Genomic DNA, 18,395 nt, shown 5'->3' on the forward strand with positions numbered 1-18,395 from the left:
ACAGACTTGTAGCCCTTTGTTTATTTAAACAGTTCACCAAGAAAGGGCTAACAGTGATCCTAGCCACATATGTAGTGAAACATGCTTACTAACTGGGACTTGAGCAAGTCAGAATCATGCTAAATGAAACGTGGTACATTACTGTAACGTGAATTTACTTTTGACAAGAATTCAATACTTCACAGTCAAAGATTTTGGAGAGTAATCTGGATTTTGTGTTGTATAAGGAGACCCATAATGATAATGTATACATTGGTAATTGAAAATGTAAATTTTAATTTCAAACGAAAAATAGAAATATATTCAGGTTTTCCCAAAATAAGAATGTGTACATTGGTAATTTTTAATTTTAATTTCAAACCAAAAATAGAAATATATTCCAGATTTTCCAAAATTTCTTACTTATTACAATGTTGGCAGCAAAAAATAGTTTCTTCTTCCTACCGATATTTGAGAGTAATGACACTTGACACCCATTTTTTTGGCCAATTTACAAAACAAGGCAAAATGTTTTAAACAATCTACATTGTATACTCTCCATGTATGGAATGTTTCCAGGTATATGTACAGAGAGAAAGGACTTGTGTCAGTACATGGTGAAAGATAGAATGTATCTTCTGTATAATTTATACAAAGAGGGACTCGTGTAGAGACTAAGGGCCGCGGTGGTAAAGACATTCTGCTACCACCAGCCCTCCACCACTGGGTCACGGTTCGAGACCTAGGTGGGGCAGTCGCAAGGTACTCATGGCTGTTGGCCGGTGGTTTTCTCTGGGGAACTCCAGCTTTCCTCCACTATCTAAACCTATCTATGACCATAGCTGTTAAAAAGACGTTAAACACAAACAAACTAAAACCAAAAATAGGGAGAGAAACTTGTGCCAGATAGAATCGTCGTGCATGTCCGGTACATTGAGCAAAAAAATAAATAGAAATCACAGTTTCGTTTTCATTTCAACATTTTATTAAGAAAGGAAGTATAAAATTATAGTCTGTTATGTCATATTATTGGACTGACATAATTTATACGGTAGTTAATCATTCTTTTGTTTCTCCATATATACAGTCTCCTTAATTATAGTTAAGACCATACCTATAGATGTGTGTACAGTGGATCTATTGTCAGATAATTCGTATGAAAATACAATATGCATCAATAGACATAATTCTTGACTAACATAGATTTTAAGATATTTCATATTCGAAATGTTAAAAGTACATCATGACTGCTTTTATTTAACAAAACATGAAAAGATTTTTTTATGAAATTGACATCAAATATTTCTTGAACACTTCTATCAGCTAAACTTAATTCTTACATTTCTAAAGATATACCAGAAGCTAATTTGACAAATACCACAAGAAATAAGAGATATAGAGTAGTTTAAAGTTACTCTAAGTTATAATTTGATCAGACAGTATTTTGATTGGACAGGAAAGTTTTTATTCTCTCTCACTACAAAAATGTTGATGAAATATTGAAGAATTTATTAATTGAATGAAAATGGTTGTCATTCCTAGACAGGCAGCCACATTTTCTAAATACAGGGCCGTAATTACACCAAAATGGGAAACGTGAATGGATAAATGATAGCGTAATGTTATATACAAGATGGCACTGATAAAACTATATACAAGGCTGTACCGCTGGTATCACAGAGGTACTTGTTATATACACGCAATGAAATAGTAAAATTAACATGACTCTGTAAATATCTTTGATCTCTAACTCAAACTGTTACAAGACTAAACATTTTCCAAAGATCATTCTTCAAAGAAACAAACCAGACGAAAAAAATTTAAGATGAATGGGTAATATTATGATTTTATTCTCAGCAAATTTTGATTTTCTCTCCTTTTTGGGAATTTAAAATTCTTCAAATTTTAAGAAATAATGATTTCCTCAATTCATCCCACTTAACATTCAACTGGAATTGAGAATGTGCTTCAAATATTATTATTAATGAAAATTTAAATATATTTCAATTGTGTATGTACAGAGTCACCTTAAGGTCAATAAATGAAAACATTGGTTATCAATCATCTTACAGAATATATATATATATACATCTCTGATATGTATTGGGATTCAGCCTACTTTGTACATTTAATTCATTTTATTATGATTATTCACATAGCTACATTATTCATCAACATATATTTCTAGCACAATTATTATTTCAAACATTCTCACTCGCAAATTTCTTAAAGACTCATTCATACATTTTTTCATCCGCTTAAAAACAATGATTTTTTTTTATAAACCACAACTTTCATACATTTCAACTTGCATATTTATTGCGTCATCCTGCACTTCATATTATGAAAAACAAAGTCTACAAAAATAGATATAAACACTAATGATAGGCAAATCTTTCCATGTACATTATACTACACTGATATGGAATGTATCTTGTTTATTTGTCACTAAAATGAAAATCCCTGGCAAGTTATCTTATTTATGATAAATTTGGTAACTTTTTCTTCAATACCTGAGCACTTATAGAGAAGAAGACTTCCTCGATGGGACAGCCGATACAATCTCCAACAACCCATTCGGAATTTGATTGAAGCACAATGCTACCAGTTACATGTGTGATTACATCGAACATATAAACAGATACAACTCTCTTTCCCTGACTAAAGTGTTAATTAAAATGAAGTACAATCATGATATGCAATAAATATTGAGATTACAAAATACAGGAATAAGTTTTAGAAAGGAATGTTATTATTGTCAGAACTTGTTTTTCCAAAAACTAACTTCACTAAAGACTGAATTTCCATATATAAGTATTCTGTACCCTTTATGTTGTACTATTTTTATATCAGATACATACAATATCTTTTTGTGATACTGGATTCTGCTAAAACTAAATAAAAACAGAGTAATCTGCCCTTTGATTCTGTGATGCACAGTATACTTTAAAGATATAATCCTCATATGGAACACTGTTGTGGGTGTTGTCCCAAACCGGAGCATGGGGCTATCACAGGCAAATTATTAAAACATTGATTAAAGTTAATTAACTTAAAGATAATCACAGATTATCAAGGTTAAATATGTTGTTATCAAGACAAATATATGAAAATGGTCAAGGTCACCAGAATATAAGAATGAAAATGTCACTTTTGGTGAAATGTAAATGCTTCAGAATTCGACAAGGGACATTTTTTTTCAGTGAAATAAATAATGATCTTGACCTACACAAAATTGGACAAAATGACCTTCAATTAAAATTGCCGTACTTAACTTTCAATGTGACATAATCTGAGTTTCTGTTCTTAGTGAGCGATTGTACATGACTTTAACCTTTTGTGTATCTGAAGTTTCTATGAATAGACCTGACTATGCAACACATGATTTAGTGAAAGAGGAACAGTAGACAAGCAGCCAAGACCAGGAAGAATGTGGATGGAGAAACTGTTGAAGACTTGCTGAGGACATAAATTGTTGTAGGTTTTTTGTAGGGGTTGATGCCAGGATCAAATCTCTGCGGACAGTCATCAACTATAAAACAGAAAATTACAGACTGGTTAGTTTCACTTGTGTAAGTCAAACATTTAAAGTTTCAGGATGTCTAAAAGGATAGAATTACCAAACAGCTTTGTCAAAAATCGATCACACAATTTGTTTATCTGGAAATTTGTTCATTTCTCCAGGAACCAGTGACATTTGAGGGAGGAATGAAAAATATTTACACAGCCTTTCTGATTGTGTAATATGGAGGGAGGAATGACAAATACTTACACAGCCTTTCTAATTGTGTAATATCGAGGGAGGAATGACAAATATTTACACAGCCTTTCTGATTGTGTTAAAGGGAAGGAAGAAATGACAAATACTTACACAGCCTTTCCAATGTGTAATATGGAGGGAGGAATGACAAATACTTGCACAGCCTTATACTGATGTTGTCATGTGGAGGGAGGAATGACAAATACTTACACAGCCTTTCTGATTGTGTTATATGGAGGGAGGAATGACAAATACTTACACAGCCTTTCTGATTGTGTTATATGGAGGGAGGAATGACAAATACTTACACAGCCTTTCTGATTGTGTTACATAGAGGGAGGAATGACAAATACTTACAAAGCCTCTCTGATTCTGTCATACGTAGAGAGAGACCAGTCCCAGCCATCAGGTAATCTTGGGCACGCTGTGTCCTAGGACAACGGGCATTTTGGGATCGGGACATCATGACATCGGTCCAACTGGTACGCTCATAGACCTGAAAATAAGATAAATCAGACTTTGATGAACAATATCATTTCATTATGAAGATAAACATCTGTGATCTAGCAAGAGCTTTGTGATCTTGTATTTTGCATTGTACCCTCTGAACACCAAAGTAGACAAATTATACAGCTATGTAGACTGAAACATTGAAGAACGATGAAGTGTTTATTCATGGACACTATAATGTTAACAAATTATTATTATTCCTGCAATAAGCATAGGGAGCAAACAAATGGGCTGAATACACAACAGACAATGAAAAAGCATTTGTTGACATTTCTTCTGAAATGTAGCAGATATGGTGGTCTTAACACAGTCATCTGATTGTGATGGCATATAATAGTACAGGTCACTGAGAACAGGTACACCACACGGGTGTTTCACACAGGACACACACATGTATCTTTCATACGCAGATGTGGGAGAAAAACATGATCTTCGATTTTAAAACGTATGATAGATTAAGTTCATGCTTACCCAACATCTGAAGGCAGAGATAGCATCTTCCTCGTCCCAGGTAATGAGGTAAGACTTGTAATCCTCCATCCAGAATCCAACACACATCAGTATATGATCAGACACATCTACACAACAAAAAAAGTCACAAACGATACAGGAAACATGATTTTAAAAATAATGCAAGGCTTTAAGCTTCTATAAATAGCATTTACCTATCTTATTGATCTTTTGATGAAGAAGAATATAAAGTTAGGTGATATTGTAATGATTATTTTGAAAGATTTTTTTTTTTTTCAATGTCAGTCAGTCAATAAATAACTCTGGGGAATACTATCACTTTGCAAATTAGGGCTAAAATCTGACATATTTGATACTTTTAAATGAAATAGTCATTGTATGCAAAGACAGAACAGGTCAAAATGCGTTGGATCTTTATTTGAGCAATTTTTAATTGATTCAGTGGTAGCTAATGACTTTATGCTTACCATACTCTCCAATTGGCCTGCCCCGATAGTCAACGGTCTCACAGTACTCGGCATCAACCTCAATCTTGGTCATATCATTGGAGCACGACTTCATTTCTGACACGATGATTCGACAGTCAACTTGGACACGGGGTTTGTCTGTAACACCACGGATACGCGTGGAGTATTTCTCCTCTTGACGGGATGCCATCTGTTCAAACTGGTATCTACCGGCAACAGGACACGGAACAGGGGACGGAGGGTTCACTGAAATAAAGAGAACAAAATTATATAAAGAAAACGTAAATCATGATCACATTTACAAAGCGGCTAGTTACAATTAAATAATATCTTCAGATATGCTAGTTATACAAAGGAAGTTCTTTAAATGTAAAATCGAACAGGCTAGCTCAAAGTAAATGAAAGTCAGGATTTAATGTTTCTTTTGAAAAACTATAAGCATTTTATATATGCCATTAACAAGTTGAATAATTACTTTTGGAGGTATTCTTATAATGAACTTTGAAATAAGTTTGGTCAAAATCTGTTCAGAAATAAAGTAGCTGGAGTGATGTCATCGAATAAAATCGAAAAAAAATCAATAAACATTATTGTTGGCGTTATCCTCGAGTTTGGATCCATAAAATACTCATTTGAGGTTTTCTCAAACTTAACCTTTGCATAAATCTTTTATATTCAAATTGATCAAGAAATAAATAAGGTTGCTAAAGCTATGACACTGAAAAGGTAGAGGAAGGGATGGAGCGGACCAACACAAACAGGGATGATAATACTCCCCCCACGTCACCTCATAAATATAATGGTCATCCAGGGGGCATAAACACAAGAGAACTAGGGAAATTGACTTGAATGGCATATTTAGGTAAAATAGAAATAAAAATATGCATACAAATAAGAACATTATATTTCCAGTCAGTGTCGTCACGGTTGAAGGTGAAGGACATCCAGCTGCAGGCCTCACGGAACTTCTTGGTCAGGTAGTTAGGGTCAGCTTTCTCGTCCTCGGTCAGTCTGTTAGGTTTACCGACTCTGTACCTTACAATGCTGTGATGTCTCGGCATGAGGTCAAAACACACAAAGTCTTTCTCACTGGAACAAAACAACACTTAATAAGTAAACAGAATGAACCTGTTAAAAAAAAAGTTGTGTTTCAGATTTTATAAGCTTTGAAGATGCATGCATGCCCTTTGAAAAATTGTTTCTCTGCTAAACACACAAATCACCATACATTCATAGTGTTAAAAGCTGAGTGAGGGTGACAACTGAATTATCTCATTCTGATATCACAATATCAATCATATAAAACAAAATTACACCACAAAGATGTCATTCAAATAAACAATATTTTTTGGTGAAGATCAGCAACTGTTTCACTTTAATCAATCATTTGAAATTTTAAAGAATCTCTGGAGAAACAGAGGGATAACTTTGCTAAGCTTAAAATGAGGCTCCAGGTAGGGGCAATAGCAAATCTTTAAATTTCTGCTTTATTGACATTAAAACAATCTCCAGTTTTTCAAGGAGAAATATACATAACTCACCATTTTCCCACAGTGACCTTTGTCATGAGGAAGCGAGTACCGAGCGTTTGTTGACAGGAGTAAAACACTTCCTGATACTCAAATTCATTGATAGCGGTGTAGAAAGTGATGTGGGTGTCGTTGATCTTGACGTTGGATCGGTAAGCCTCACCCTGAGTAAACCAGGTACCAGTGATGTTCCGGGGCAGGTTACATTTCGGAGTCATATACTCAGAAACAGGTGGAACTGAGGATAGAATGAACATTTATACAGTGGTGGGCCAAATTTTCAATGTTATAACCTCAAGAAGGAAATTTTGATATGTGAAAATATTCACATAAATTTAACCATGACGAGATCATAATATACAAAGTCACTTGCTTTTTCAAAATCTCTTCATTAATCAAATTATCATAAGATTCCCATCTTTATGTTTCATTGTTTCAAGGTCACACTTACATCAATGAAGTTGTGTCAGACAAACTGAGTTTTTTATAGTGAATGTATTACTGATTTTTTTATCATCTCCATCAGTGAAATTAAAAACAGCAACATTTTAGTAAAGCATATATGATATTTAATGGGAAACCATGAAATTTGCCATTAAAAAACAGTCAAAAAATTGAACAAACTTGTCAATAAACTATTGTAGTATGCAAGGCCTTATAGATTATTGTTGTATGATCAACTTCATGGGGTTCTGACAACATTGAACAAAATGTGATAAATCTAAAATATCTGGAAAATTTGATCAAACATTGATAAGATTTTTCTCTAGGAGACCATTTTGAATGTTCTTTTAGTTTTGATCATCAAAATTTTCAAATATTCAGACTGCAACAGGTTTTAATTGATTTTCTGTTAAGATAACCATACTTTGAGTAACTGTCCAGGTCTGAAATTTACATATAACAACTGTCAAGATCTCAATGTCTGAAATAGACACCTAATGTTTATACACACACACCATTAGACACGCCCCTCAGTGTTAGACATAGCACTTTACTCAGGATTCCAGTCTGTTGTAAAAACTTACTTCTGGTGAGGACAAACTTGGTCGGACCATTGTAGATACTGTTGAGTTTGGAACAGTCGGGAAATCTGGACATCACCCACCGGATCTGGTTGTTAGCGTCTTTCTGATTTTTCAGTGTCATCTGTTAAGGGATAAATCAAAGTTTGTAAAGCAACATCTAAGACAGTATGTCAAAGTTTAAACTCGGTTCACCGTAACCTGTGATGAATCATATAATGTAATGATATGCCCTCGTTAAAAGGTTATCAATTTGAGAGAACTTGATGTTCCAGTCGTATATACCCCTCAATGAGTAACAATCAAGTGCATGTGTAACGGAAAAAATGGTGATGCATAACGGCTCAAAATTCATGTGTGATAGTACCGTTACGCTAAAACAGCCTGGGAAGAACACTGCTCGACAAAAAGTGAAAGGCAAGATGGTGCAAGATTTTGATAGACAATTTCTATTTACAGTACATGGTTGTGGGAGTCAGATTGATAGTTGAAAACAAATGCCTTTCATTAAAATCTGATAAATTTGTGATAAAAGTTCAGCTTGCATGTGTATATGTGCAGATGTATAGTGCAGACTAGCTATAAAGTTAAGACATATAGGGAGAGTTTTAAGAAATCTGGTTGAAAAGTTATTAAGTCAGGGATGTATGTATGAAAAAGCCAATTTTCCAATATATGTTAAGATTCTGTAGTTGTGACATTGACCTTGAACAATGACCTTGACCTTAAAATGGTTTCAAGGGAAAAGAAATTTCGTTGAAAACTGTGGTCAAGAACACAATGTAATTTATGAAGCTGTAACCTTGACCTTGAACTGCGCAGTTTTCGTTTATCGCAGTCCAAACAGTTGAACTGGTTGGACCAGAGTTGTTCGTTTATGAAATAAGGTCGAACCCAGTAATACGATGCTACTTTCAGACGAGCCTTGACCAAGCTTTGCAAGGCCTGCACAAACTTTTGCAGGTCCGCCAGGGTTTCTACCCGAAAAGGTTACATTTAAAAACAGATGAACCAGTTGTTCCGCATAAACGAACAGGCCCCTGCTCTCAAGAGATTGATGCAAGATGTTAAAATACGGACTGAAATGCAGTATGGTGTATATATATACAAGTTGGGCACTGTTGGCCTCAACTGAAAATAAAACCAGACCAGGTTAGTACTATAAATAGTGCAAGCAGCAACTTACAAGACACTTAAACTTTTCTCTTGTGTCTTTCTCAACAGTATCAGCGATAGCAGCATAGGTGTATCCTCGTCCACTTCTCCTGGCAAACCAGGTACCCATACATTGGTAACGAGTCTCTGAAAAATAATATTAAAATTTAAATTCACAACAAATTATCTTATTCAAAAACCAAGAACTTGTACTGAAACTTCAGTTGAAGAAAAGTTTTTCTTTTAATCTGTAATCTGTAGATTTTTTTCCGCACAAGAATAAAATTTCTTTTATTTATGTTCTATTTTATCATTTTAAAATTCTATGAGGTTCATAGCCTCGATTTGGAGACAACTTAAACACCCTGACATGAGATTTGAATGTTTTTACACGAATTGAATGTTCTACTTCCTGCTTAGTTACTCACGTTCGTTCCTGGAGGTGGAGACATCTGGACATTTTGCGTAGGTCATCATGAAAACTTCGTTGTCAACATAAGCCGATCCAGGATCTTGACAAGCTTCGATCTGACTAAGAGCATTGTTACAGATACCACCACCACCGACATCCACCTCGTACGAAAACTGGTACACTCCCTCAAAAGTTGAGATACAATTCACCTTCTTAGGGGCCAGACCTACAATTATTAAAATTAGAATGAACATACATTATTTTCTAATTTTACAACAAAGTCTGACTTGATAACAACTATCAGACACTATGTAATATACAGTAAAACCTGATTTTACTGACATCTGACTTTACAGGACATCCTGAAATATATAGTGAAACCTGACTTTACTGACACCTGAACTAAATGACATGACATTGATGTCATTTGATTTAACACTTGACTTAAGCAACATTTGACTAAGATATCCTGTAGCATCTGAAATAACCTTATATTACCATAAATAACTAGTTTTTGAATTCTGTAAAGACACTTTATCACTTTAACCCTTTCACCACTGTAGACCATAATGGACTCATCCAGATGAATGTATGGTAGAGTCCACTCAAGTTACCTAGGGGTGAAATAGTTAACAGAGATAATATTCATAGTTTAATCGATGTTATTAAAGCTACTTGGAGACCAAATCTGACATTACTTATAACTACATGAATGTGTGATTTTCAGGATGAAAAGTTTTATTTTAATCAACTGATGTGAATTGGATAATTATTATTATACTCACGGAACATGGTAATGGCATCGTCTGTTGTGGGTAGCCCATAGTCAGGTCTCATTCCTTTGCAGGATGTATTCAAGCTGATGTCAAAACCAGAACCAGACCTCACACAGTCCTCTGAAGAAAGGAAAATTATATGTCAATGACAATATGCAATAAAATTATATCAATTAATCAAAAAGAAAATTGGATGATAGTCTTTCTAAAATGAATTCAAATTTCATACAGACCTTCGTTGTTTTTTTATCATTTTCACTTTTGATCACTTGGAACCAGGATCATGACATTTAAAGTGTGTTTTACTTAAATAACCTTATTTTTTTTTTACCAATGTTATGCAGGAAAACCTGTAACACAATTTCTTATTTGGCCTTATTCAGAAAGATACAGAGGCTGGACTTACCTTTTCTGTACTGTAGAATATTAGGGGTCCTCCAAAGCACATCAACACAGAAGAAGCACACCGTTGCGCCAGGTTTTACATTCCTGGAGGAAAAACCAGTAAAAATTACTAATGTGAAACTTAAGGTAGATACTGTGTGTAGACAGTTACATGATTCTTACAAATATGTATTTATGTCAAGGATAAGGGAAAAAACATTCAGTGTCACGAAAATCCATGCCTAACTTTCTCTCTCAAATCGTAAGTGTAAGATCTAAATTCACCATCTATTATTTAATTCTAAACACAAAAGGATTAATTTCTAGAGAATTTTTTTTTTGTTTCAAACAAAATTTACAAAAAAACAATTGATTCTGATAATAAGTAGGAAACATAATATTTAACACAACTTATGATAATTTTCGCCAAATCTCTGTATTTTACTAATTTAACCAAAAACTTAGAATATTTCATGCACCACAGGAACAATGTATCAATTTATTAATACAGACTAAATTTTCAGTTAAATCAACAGCAAAAACTAGAAAAATGGATATCACATATAATTTACATTTCTTTCATGAGCATAGTTGAGTTTCGACCATCCTGAACAGTTATTCCAGTAAAGGGATGAATATGCATGTCCGTGCACTGAAGCGTCTTGGCGTTGCTACCCTGTATTTCCCATTTTTCTGCGTTGACGATTGTCTGGGTGTCGACACCAGCCTCACGGGTGTACCAGTCTCCGTGATATTCCTCCGGAATCACACAGGGTTCATTTGGAATTTGTGATACTGCAATGAATTGAAACCATAAGTACAAATTAATAATACATTTTATTTATTTTTGATGTATTTTTGTTTTAATTTTGTCTTTTCATTATTCCTTAAGTTTTACCAAGAATATGAACTACCCCATTGCATATATTCAAAATTACTGTAAATATCTCATTTCAAGCTCAATAACTTTGATTTACCACCACCTCCCCCTCCCAAAAGTTATAGAGAGGTATACAATTATTATTTAACACAAAGAATTAAAACAAAATAACTAAAAGTAAATACCAATATTTTTGTGTTTTAATTCTTGTGTTTTCCTTATCATTAATTAAGCGGTGAAGGATATCCATAATACTGGCAAAAAATATAGGTTTGCATGGAATCCCCCCCCTCCCGAGTGTTAGATACACTGCAGACTGACTAGGATTTGAACCATTATACTGTTGTTCTAACCAGCTCAGCATTGGTTAAAGATATTACACTAGCTCAGTTGCAATTGTGCTTCAATTACCGCCAAAAAGAATTGAAGGAGATCAGAGAATACTTTCTGGAGGAAAAACACCAGTGGAACTCTCTAGTGTTTGGAATACAGTAGGCTATAGGCATCCTTAATAGTCAAGCTCAACTGATTTGACTTGTAGACATATATGAGTCACTAAAGAGTTTACTAAATCCACATAGCAGTACACAGAGTAGGGTACCTCAATTTGATATCTACATGTCTATGAAATATTAAATAATATTTATTATTATTTAAGTTGGACATTCCTTTAACAAAATAGCATTCAATAAATGACATCATTGATGGATTATGTATATCTATATCCTTCAACTTATGCCAACCCTGTTGGTGTATTACAAGTATCGAGTCCATGAATTCCCCATTAGTATCAATCATGCAAGTATCCAGTTAATTGAAATATTGGACAATATATAGGCTTGCGAAAACAGGATCACATTTTAAGGTGAAGATATTGGTTAAAATCGTATTTGATCGTCAGAGGGACATTGGAAATATTTCGAATCTTGTGTTTCCGGAAGTAAGGAGACTAAGCCGCGCTATGTTTACAGGTGTACATTTAGACGAACAGGTGTTGTGCAATCGTGAAACCTATAATACCATATACAATCTAGTTATAAACGACACATGAAATGAATCTGAAGTTTATGCTTACCTGCAGACCGCCATACTAGCGTTAAACTTAATATGAGTAGGGCTAGACCCTGTTGACTGGGCGCCATGTTTTCATCTAATTCAAAATGGCGTTCTCAGGTGTGTACCGCAGGTAATCGAGGCCTCACGGGGGGTAATTTTCAGGTAACGATAATCAGTGTGTCGCTCCGTGTCACAATACAAGACAAAATGGTCAAAATTATGAAGTATTTCAAATTACTAGGTACACAAGTTTTCAAACAAATACATATTTTCACTGTTTTTAGATATAAGTAGAAAAGAAATATTAAATACCCTTATTTCGCCTCTCATAAATACCTATGAGTTGAGTAAGTGTAAGGGAGTTAAGCAGTACTGACTATTCTTTCGCGGTACGTCATTTTCCGACTGGATTCTACGTTAATTTACCATTTTTTCTCGTGACTTCACTTGCCATCCAATTTTAATAATATGTTTTACATTCTGAAAATTATTCAGTGCCTCTTCTGATAATATTTAATGCTATCCGTGACTCTGTTACTGAGATATCACTTTTTATACCTTCATAGGTGATAAACAAATCTATGAAACGAATAAGTATATTGATATGGTCAATAAAAGCGCTATATAGCTCTCTAGTAATGTGCCAAATTTAATAAATTACCGAAAACGAAGTCTAAAAAGTATTTTAGTTTTAGAAAAGTAAAATTAACATAAAATCCAATGGAAAAACGAACATAACGTGAAAGACTTATGGCACGTCACCGTATAGTGGTGGCGTACTTACTTTTTATTCGATCTATACAGATAGATGTTTACTATTTCTCTCCTCGTTCTTCGTTTTTCAGGGGGAAACATCAATATATAATGCGACTGAATGGCATCGAAATTTATCTACTCTCAGCTTATTCAACGCCTTAATTATTGCGCGTCAAATCACTTTACCTTTTTCACGGACAAAAAAATAATGAAAAACCCCAAAATCATTCGACAATTTTCAAACATGCGCCAAACAAGTCCGTTTAACAGTTACTTTTTGTTTTGAGCAAAAAATTAAGAGAAGACGATTTAAGTGAAATAACGTAGTTATAGCTAAGTAGAGCAGTATTATTGCCATTGTCGAGCTTAGTGATTTGTCACAATCAGCAAGAATTCAAATAATATTATTTAATTTCCGACTTCGTCCCGTTTTGGTAACTTGAATTTTACACACAGATAAATAATTAGTCAATGCTTCTAGCTATATCTAAGATTAATATGAGTAAATGTGTCAATGTAAATGAGATATAGAGTTTCCCAAACTCGTGATGGTTGGTTATCATGTTTATCTCACCCTAGTTAGTTAATAATTTTCCAATTGTTTAAAGACACGAGGTTTACCGATTGTCTTTTACAGTTTTAAAATTAACTCACGCGATTTAAATTTGGTTTTAGTTTGGTTTTAGTTTGTTTAACGTCCTATCAACAGCTAAGGTCATTTAAGGACGTACCTACATGTGTGTAGTGTATGCGTGCCTGCGTGTGTGTGTGTATGCAGGAGACAGGGTATGCTGGTGTGCTTGCCTCCTTGTGATAGCGCGGATCTGATGCCGACTTTATAGTGCTGTCTCACTCAAATACCATGCCGAAGGCACCCAACACAGCTAGGAAATAAAAGGTAGTTAGAAGTAGAAAGAAAGATAAAGATCCCAAATATTGCAATGGGTGCAGCAGATTTATTTTGGTCGCTTTTGTGTCCCCAAAAAGAGGACACCAAAGCAAATCTCCAATTCTGCAGGGGGTTCCCTCATAGGTCGCCTCCTACGAAACATGCAGTTGGTGACAGCGGGTGTATTCTTTTCCGGATCCCCCACCTGCAGGGGTGACGCGAGTAAGATAAACATGATAATCAACCGTCACGAGTTTGGGAATCACTTTCTTAGACAACGTTCTGATATTATCTATAGAAAACCACGTATCTTTTGGAAATATATTAATCCTGTTTCCGTTCGGGGAAACAATTGTCATAAAACTATAATGTCACACTGGAATATGACGTCATAATTAGAAGATTGACCAATGAAATAACGTCTAAAGTGTTACCTACTGGTGGATAAAACCAATACCTAGCAAGTTTATTCAAAGAGTCGGGAGTGAGGAAATCTTTAGTGGTTGTGGGAGAAATCAATTTTTGATCCCGACATAAAATTTACTTTGACATAGCCAGTTAAATTCTGCCGTTGAAAGTATTACTGGTCATTCAAATTATACTACGATTTAAATTCAAAGAAATGGGTAAATGTATAAAAGCTATCAAAAGAAGACGTGTATCCCGTCAGAGACCAAACCAACTTTCTTGTAACTCACTTAAATCATGTAAAACAATCAAAATATCACATGTAAACATTGAAAACAATTTTCGTCTTTAAGTCTCTTCAAATATTTTCCAAGTCGTTGAAAAAATAACATTCTTTTATTAATTTCTAACTGAAACAAGAAATTAGGCTTGAGCACAAAATCTATGCTTGAGCATGAGAACGGTTTCACGAGTACAGGGTCCGTATTCATGAAACTGTTTTCATGCTCAAGCATGGCTTTTGTGCTCAATCATAATACTTGTTCCTGTTATAAATGATTTTTAAAATCTTATTTTGTCAAAGTTTTGAAGAAAAATTGAAGAGACTCTAAACCGAATACTGTTTTCAATATTTATAATTGAAGTTTTGTTCGTTGACAAGATTTAGGTGAGTTACAAGAAAGCTGGCTTGAGCACAGAATCAATGCTTGAGCATGATAACTGTTTCATGAATACGGGCCCTGGCCTGGAATCTTGAGGGGAATTCGACGTCAACGCTTCAGATCATTCAAGAACAACGGCAGTTCACTAGTATGATCTATATCGCTATCCTACGGGACCAAACTGGAAATGTAGAGAGGCGTTCAACGGGATTCATCTATAGAAATCCGACAGATGTATGCCATTTAGATACTAAAACAAAGGCGAAACAAGTTCTATGATAGTATCATGGAGACCGTTACACAGTTTTTCCATTGCTGTCGTCTGCTTCAGTCCCTCGGAACCTAAGAATGGTTGTTCGTGTTCATTTTTCTAGAGTGGCTCCGAATAAGGGAAATATTACTGGGGAAAGTCGAGCACGTGTGGGTGACACACTGTTCTATCACATCTATGACGTAGTGCCATGGCCACTCAGTTCACCAACAAATGAAACTTTCAGTGTCATATAGTACTGACGTTCTAATTGTCTCCCGGTTATAAAGTAAGAAAAAACCTTATTTTGATAGTGATTTGGAAAAAAATTATGGAGAGACTTAAAGCCGAATACTGTTATCAATATTCACATGTAACTTTTTGATCGTTGACATAATTTAATTGAGTTACAAGAAAGTTGGTCGGAGCACATAATCCATACTTAAGCATGAGCACGGTTTCATGAATTCGGGCCCTGGAGCCAACTTGACTAACTTCATGTTTTCCAAGAGGGTGAGGCCCAAATAGGGATGCTCGGACATTGCTTTGAGGGTTTGGTTAGGGTGACTTGTACTTTATAAAAAGTAGTTCACATTTCTTGGTGATGAACCACTTGTCTCCATTTTTTGGCACATGTCTCTAAATTAATAAGGTCTTCTTGCAGGATTTAATGTAGTCCGAGTCCCCTCTGGCCCTGACACCAGACAAAGGCATTTTGACAAGTAGATGCCGTCTACATTATCTGTCAATATGTCTTAGTCTGGTGTCAGGGCCAGAGGAAACTCGGACTAGATTTGATGGTCACCCAGGGTCTTGCTCACTCTTCATAAAAGCAGTCACCTGCGTACCAAAGACTTTCTTTTTGGAAGGTCATGAAACGTCCAACACGGGTGGTCGGGTGGCGTAGTGGATAGCGCACATGCCTTTCACCAAGGCGGCCGGGGTTCGATTCCCCGATCGGACGTGAAAAGGTTGGGGTCACCTGCCCGATCACGTGGGTTTTCTCCGGGTACTCCGTTTTCCTCCCACACTAAGACCCCCCATGCGCTAACATCCGGGCCAACAAGAGTGATTAATATAAGTTGAAATAACTTGTTTCATAATTGTTGTTAAATAAATAAAGTTTATATATTATATAAAGTCACCTTTAACCCGAAGACACACGAACTTTTACGGTGTGTTCCTGTCGACGTTTTCCATCTTCCGTAAGAGTTTATCACGAGGGACGGAGTTGAGTGCTTTGGAAAAGTTGAGGATAAACCGTGGTTAGTGTGGTTTATGTTAGGAAAATGTTTTCCAATATCTTGGATGTGACAATCGTAAGTGGCGCGGGCCTGCGGTTCTGTGCAAATTTCTGTGTCTACCTTCTTGAAGACAATTAAGTGTAACTGTCAAGAATCCAATCAGGGAGGCTAGCTGACAACAATTCAATGACTTTTGGAATATCGAGTTCAGTGTATTTCGTGAGTTTCTGTGTCGTTTTCACTTGCGAATCTGAGTGATATTGGAGTGTGAAGTAGGGTCACCAAAGAATCTGAGTGATATTGGAGTGTGAAGTAGGGTCACCAAAGAATCTGAGTGATATTGGAGTATGAAGTAGGGTCACCAAAGAATTTGAGTGATAATGGAGTGTGAAGTAGGGTCACCATAGCATTGCTGGATGCGGCTTATTTGGCAAGTAACGAGTGGGTCTCCCATTCTCCATCATTCAGTGATGTCGCCCTACAATATTTAACTTTGATAAGAGTTTCATCGCACTGTTTCTTTTGTTGTAAATATCTTGTCCTGACAGTTGCAATAACCACTGATCGAACTAGCTTCCACGCGACCACAATGTTAACCTGACGATACATATGGGACAGTGAATTATCTTGCTAGGCGCTTTTCACGGGTTGATACTACTTCAAATCGGGGCTAATCTGTTCCGTTTATAGTATCCATAAAGTCTTGAGAAAGGAGCGGTCCTCACGTCTGGTATTAAGGACCTGAGGATATACTCCTGCATGCACAGTAACTGTCGACAGATTTAAATTTTATATAAAAACTTTACAGAAGGATATATCACAAGGCAGTCGTATCCAAATGTCAAGATCACGACAAATTGTCCAATTTAATGATTATCCCAACAACTTTAAAACGATTGAACAAGTCACAGATGGACATACAGTTTTGTATTATTAACTTCCGGGCCTGTACCCCAACATTACGGCAACGGGTCAAAAGTCAAACTATTTAAATGTCTTTTTTTAGGTTGATCATTAATTACATATTTATTAAATTTGAGGTTTTTGAAGTAAAACCAATTTTCATGATGTAATACTTACCATAACTTTAGTATGCATATACAATACCTACACCCATCTTTGTAGCCCAAAAACAAAAGATTCAAATATCCCTACCTCCCTACCGTGACGTAACCTCTATCTCGATGACAGAGCCACGGAGTGATCTCCCTTCCTCAAACCCCCTTTTATGGAGCCTAAAGGCAGCCAGGATGAGGAGGCAAGGGGAGGAATACAGGGTGGGACTCCATAAAGTTATGGTAAGTATTACATCATGAAAATTGGTTTTACTTCAAAAACCTCAATTTCATTTCAGTAATAATTACCATAACTTTAGTATGCGAATTCGTCTTACCGTAGTGGAGGCTTCGAATCCAGGCAGACCAGGCTGACGGAACAAACTCGAGACATGCTCAAGGTAGGGAAAAGGTTCAAGGAACCCCCCTAATAAAGCCCCGAAAGTAATTAAAAAATGGAAAACCTCCCCGTGAAACGAGCAGGTGTACCACCGTGGTGCCTGATAGCATACTATTTAAAATCACTGAATTACTGTGGAGGAACAGCCACAGACTGTGCAACCACCACCGGTCCAAGGGAATACAATCCATCAGAATGAGAGGCCAAGGACCGGAGATAAAAATCCGTGAAGGTAGTCTGTCCGCGCCAGAAAGCTGCGGACATGACCTCCTGAAAGGGGGACCCATTGAGGAGGGCCCATGACGCAGCAAGGGCCCTGATCTCATG

General features: G+C 35.8%; 1 protein-coding gene across 1 annotated transcript; it reads right to left on the reverse strand.

The window, feature by feature from the left end:
• Positions 1 to 941: 941 nt before the first annotated feature.
• Positions 942 to 12,520, reverse strand: LOC110454562. The gene is made up of 13 exons (XM_021504134.1): positions 12,424 to 12,520; positions 11,041 to 11,263; positions 10,491 to 10,573; positions 10,094 to 10,204; positions 9,325 to 9,534; positions 8,928 to 9,043; positions 7,745 to 7,865; positions 6,729 to 6,954; positions 6,077 to 6,276; positions 5,188 to 5,433; positions 4,721 to 4,827; positions 4,097 to 4,235; positions 942 to 3,511 (listed from the first exon to the last, which is right to left on the reverse strand). Exons 1-13 carry the CDS (start codon positions 12,488 to 12,490, stop codon positions 3,366 to 3,368), a joined length of 1,995 nt encoding a protein of 664 aa, XP_021359809.1. The 5' UTR covers positions 12,491 to 12,520; the 3' UTR covers positions 942 to 3,365.
• Between the last annotated feature and the right edge of the window lie 5,875 nt (positions 12,521 to 18,395).

Source organism: Mizuhopecten yessoensis, unplaced genomic scaffold (genome assembly GCF_002113885.1).
Source record: "Mizuhopecten yessoensis strain PY_sf001 unplaced genomic scaffold, ASM211388v2 scaffold7907, whole genome shotgun sequence".
In the NCBI taxonomy this organism is placed as follows: domain Eukaryota; kingdom Metazoa; phylum Mollusca; class Bivalvia; order Pectinida; family Pectinidae; genus Mizuhopecten; species Mizuhopecten yessoensis.

Bases quoted from the DNA above. Each gene is read 5' to 3' on its own strand.
- LOC110454562 (XM_021504134.1), bottom strand. From the start codon at position 12,490: ATGGCGCCCAGTCAACAGGGTCTAGCCCTACTCATATTAAGTTTAACG. The intron at 9,535-10,093 runs GTGAGTATAATA...TAATAATTGTAG, and splicing joins CGATGCCATTACCATGTTCC to GTCTGGCCCCTAAGAAGGTG. The intron at 9,044-9,324 runs GTGAGTAACTAA...ATTATTTTTCAG, and splicing joins CTCCACCTCCAGGAACGAAC to AGACTCGTTACCAATGTATG.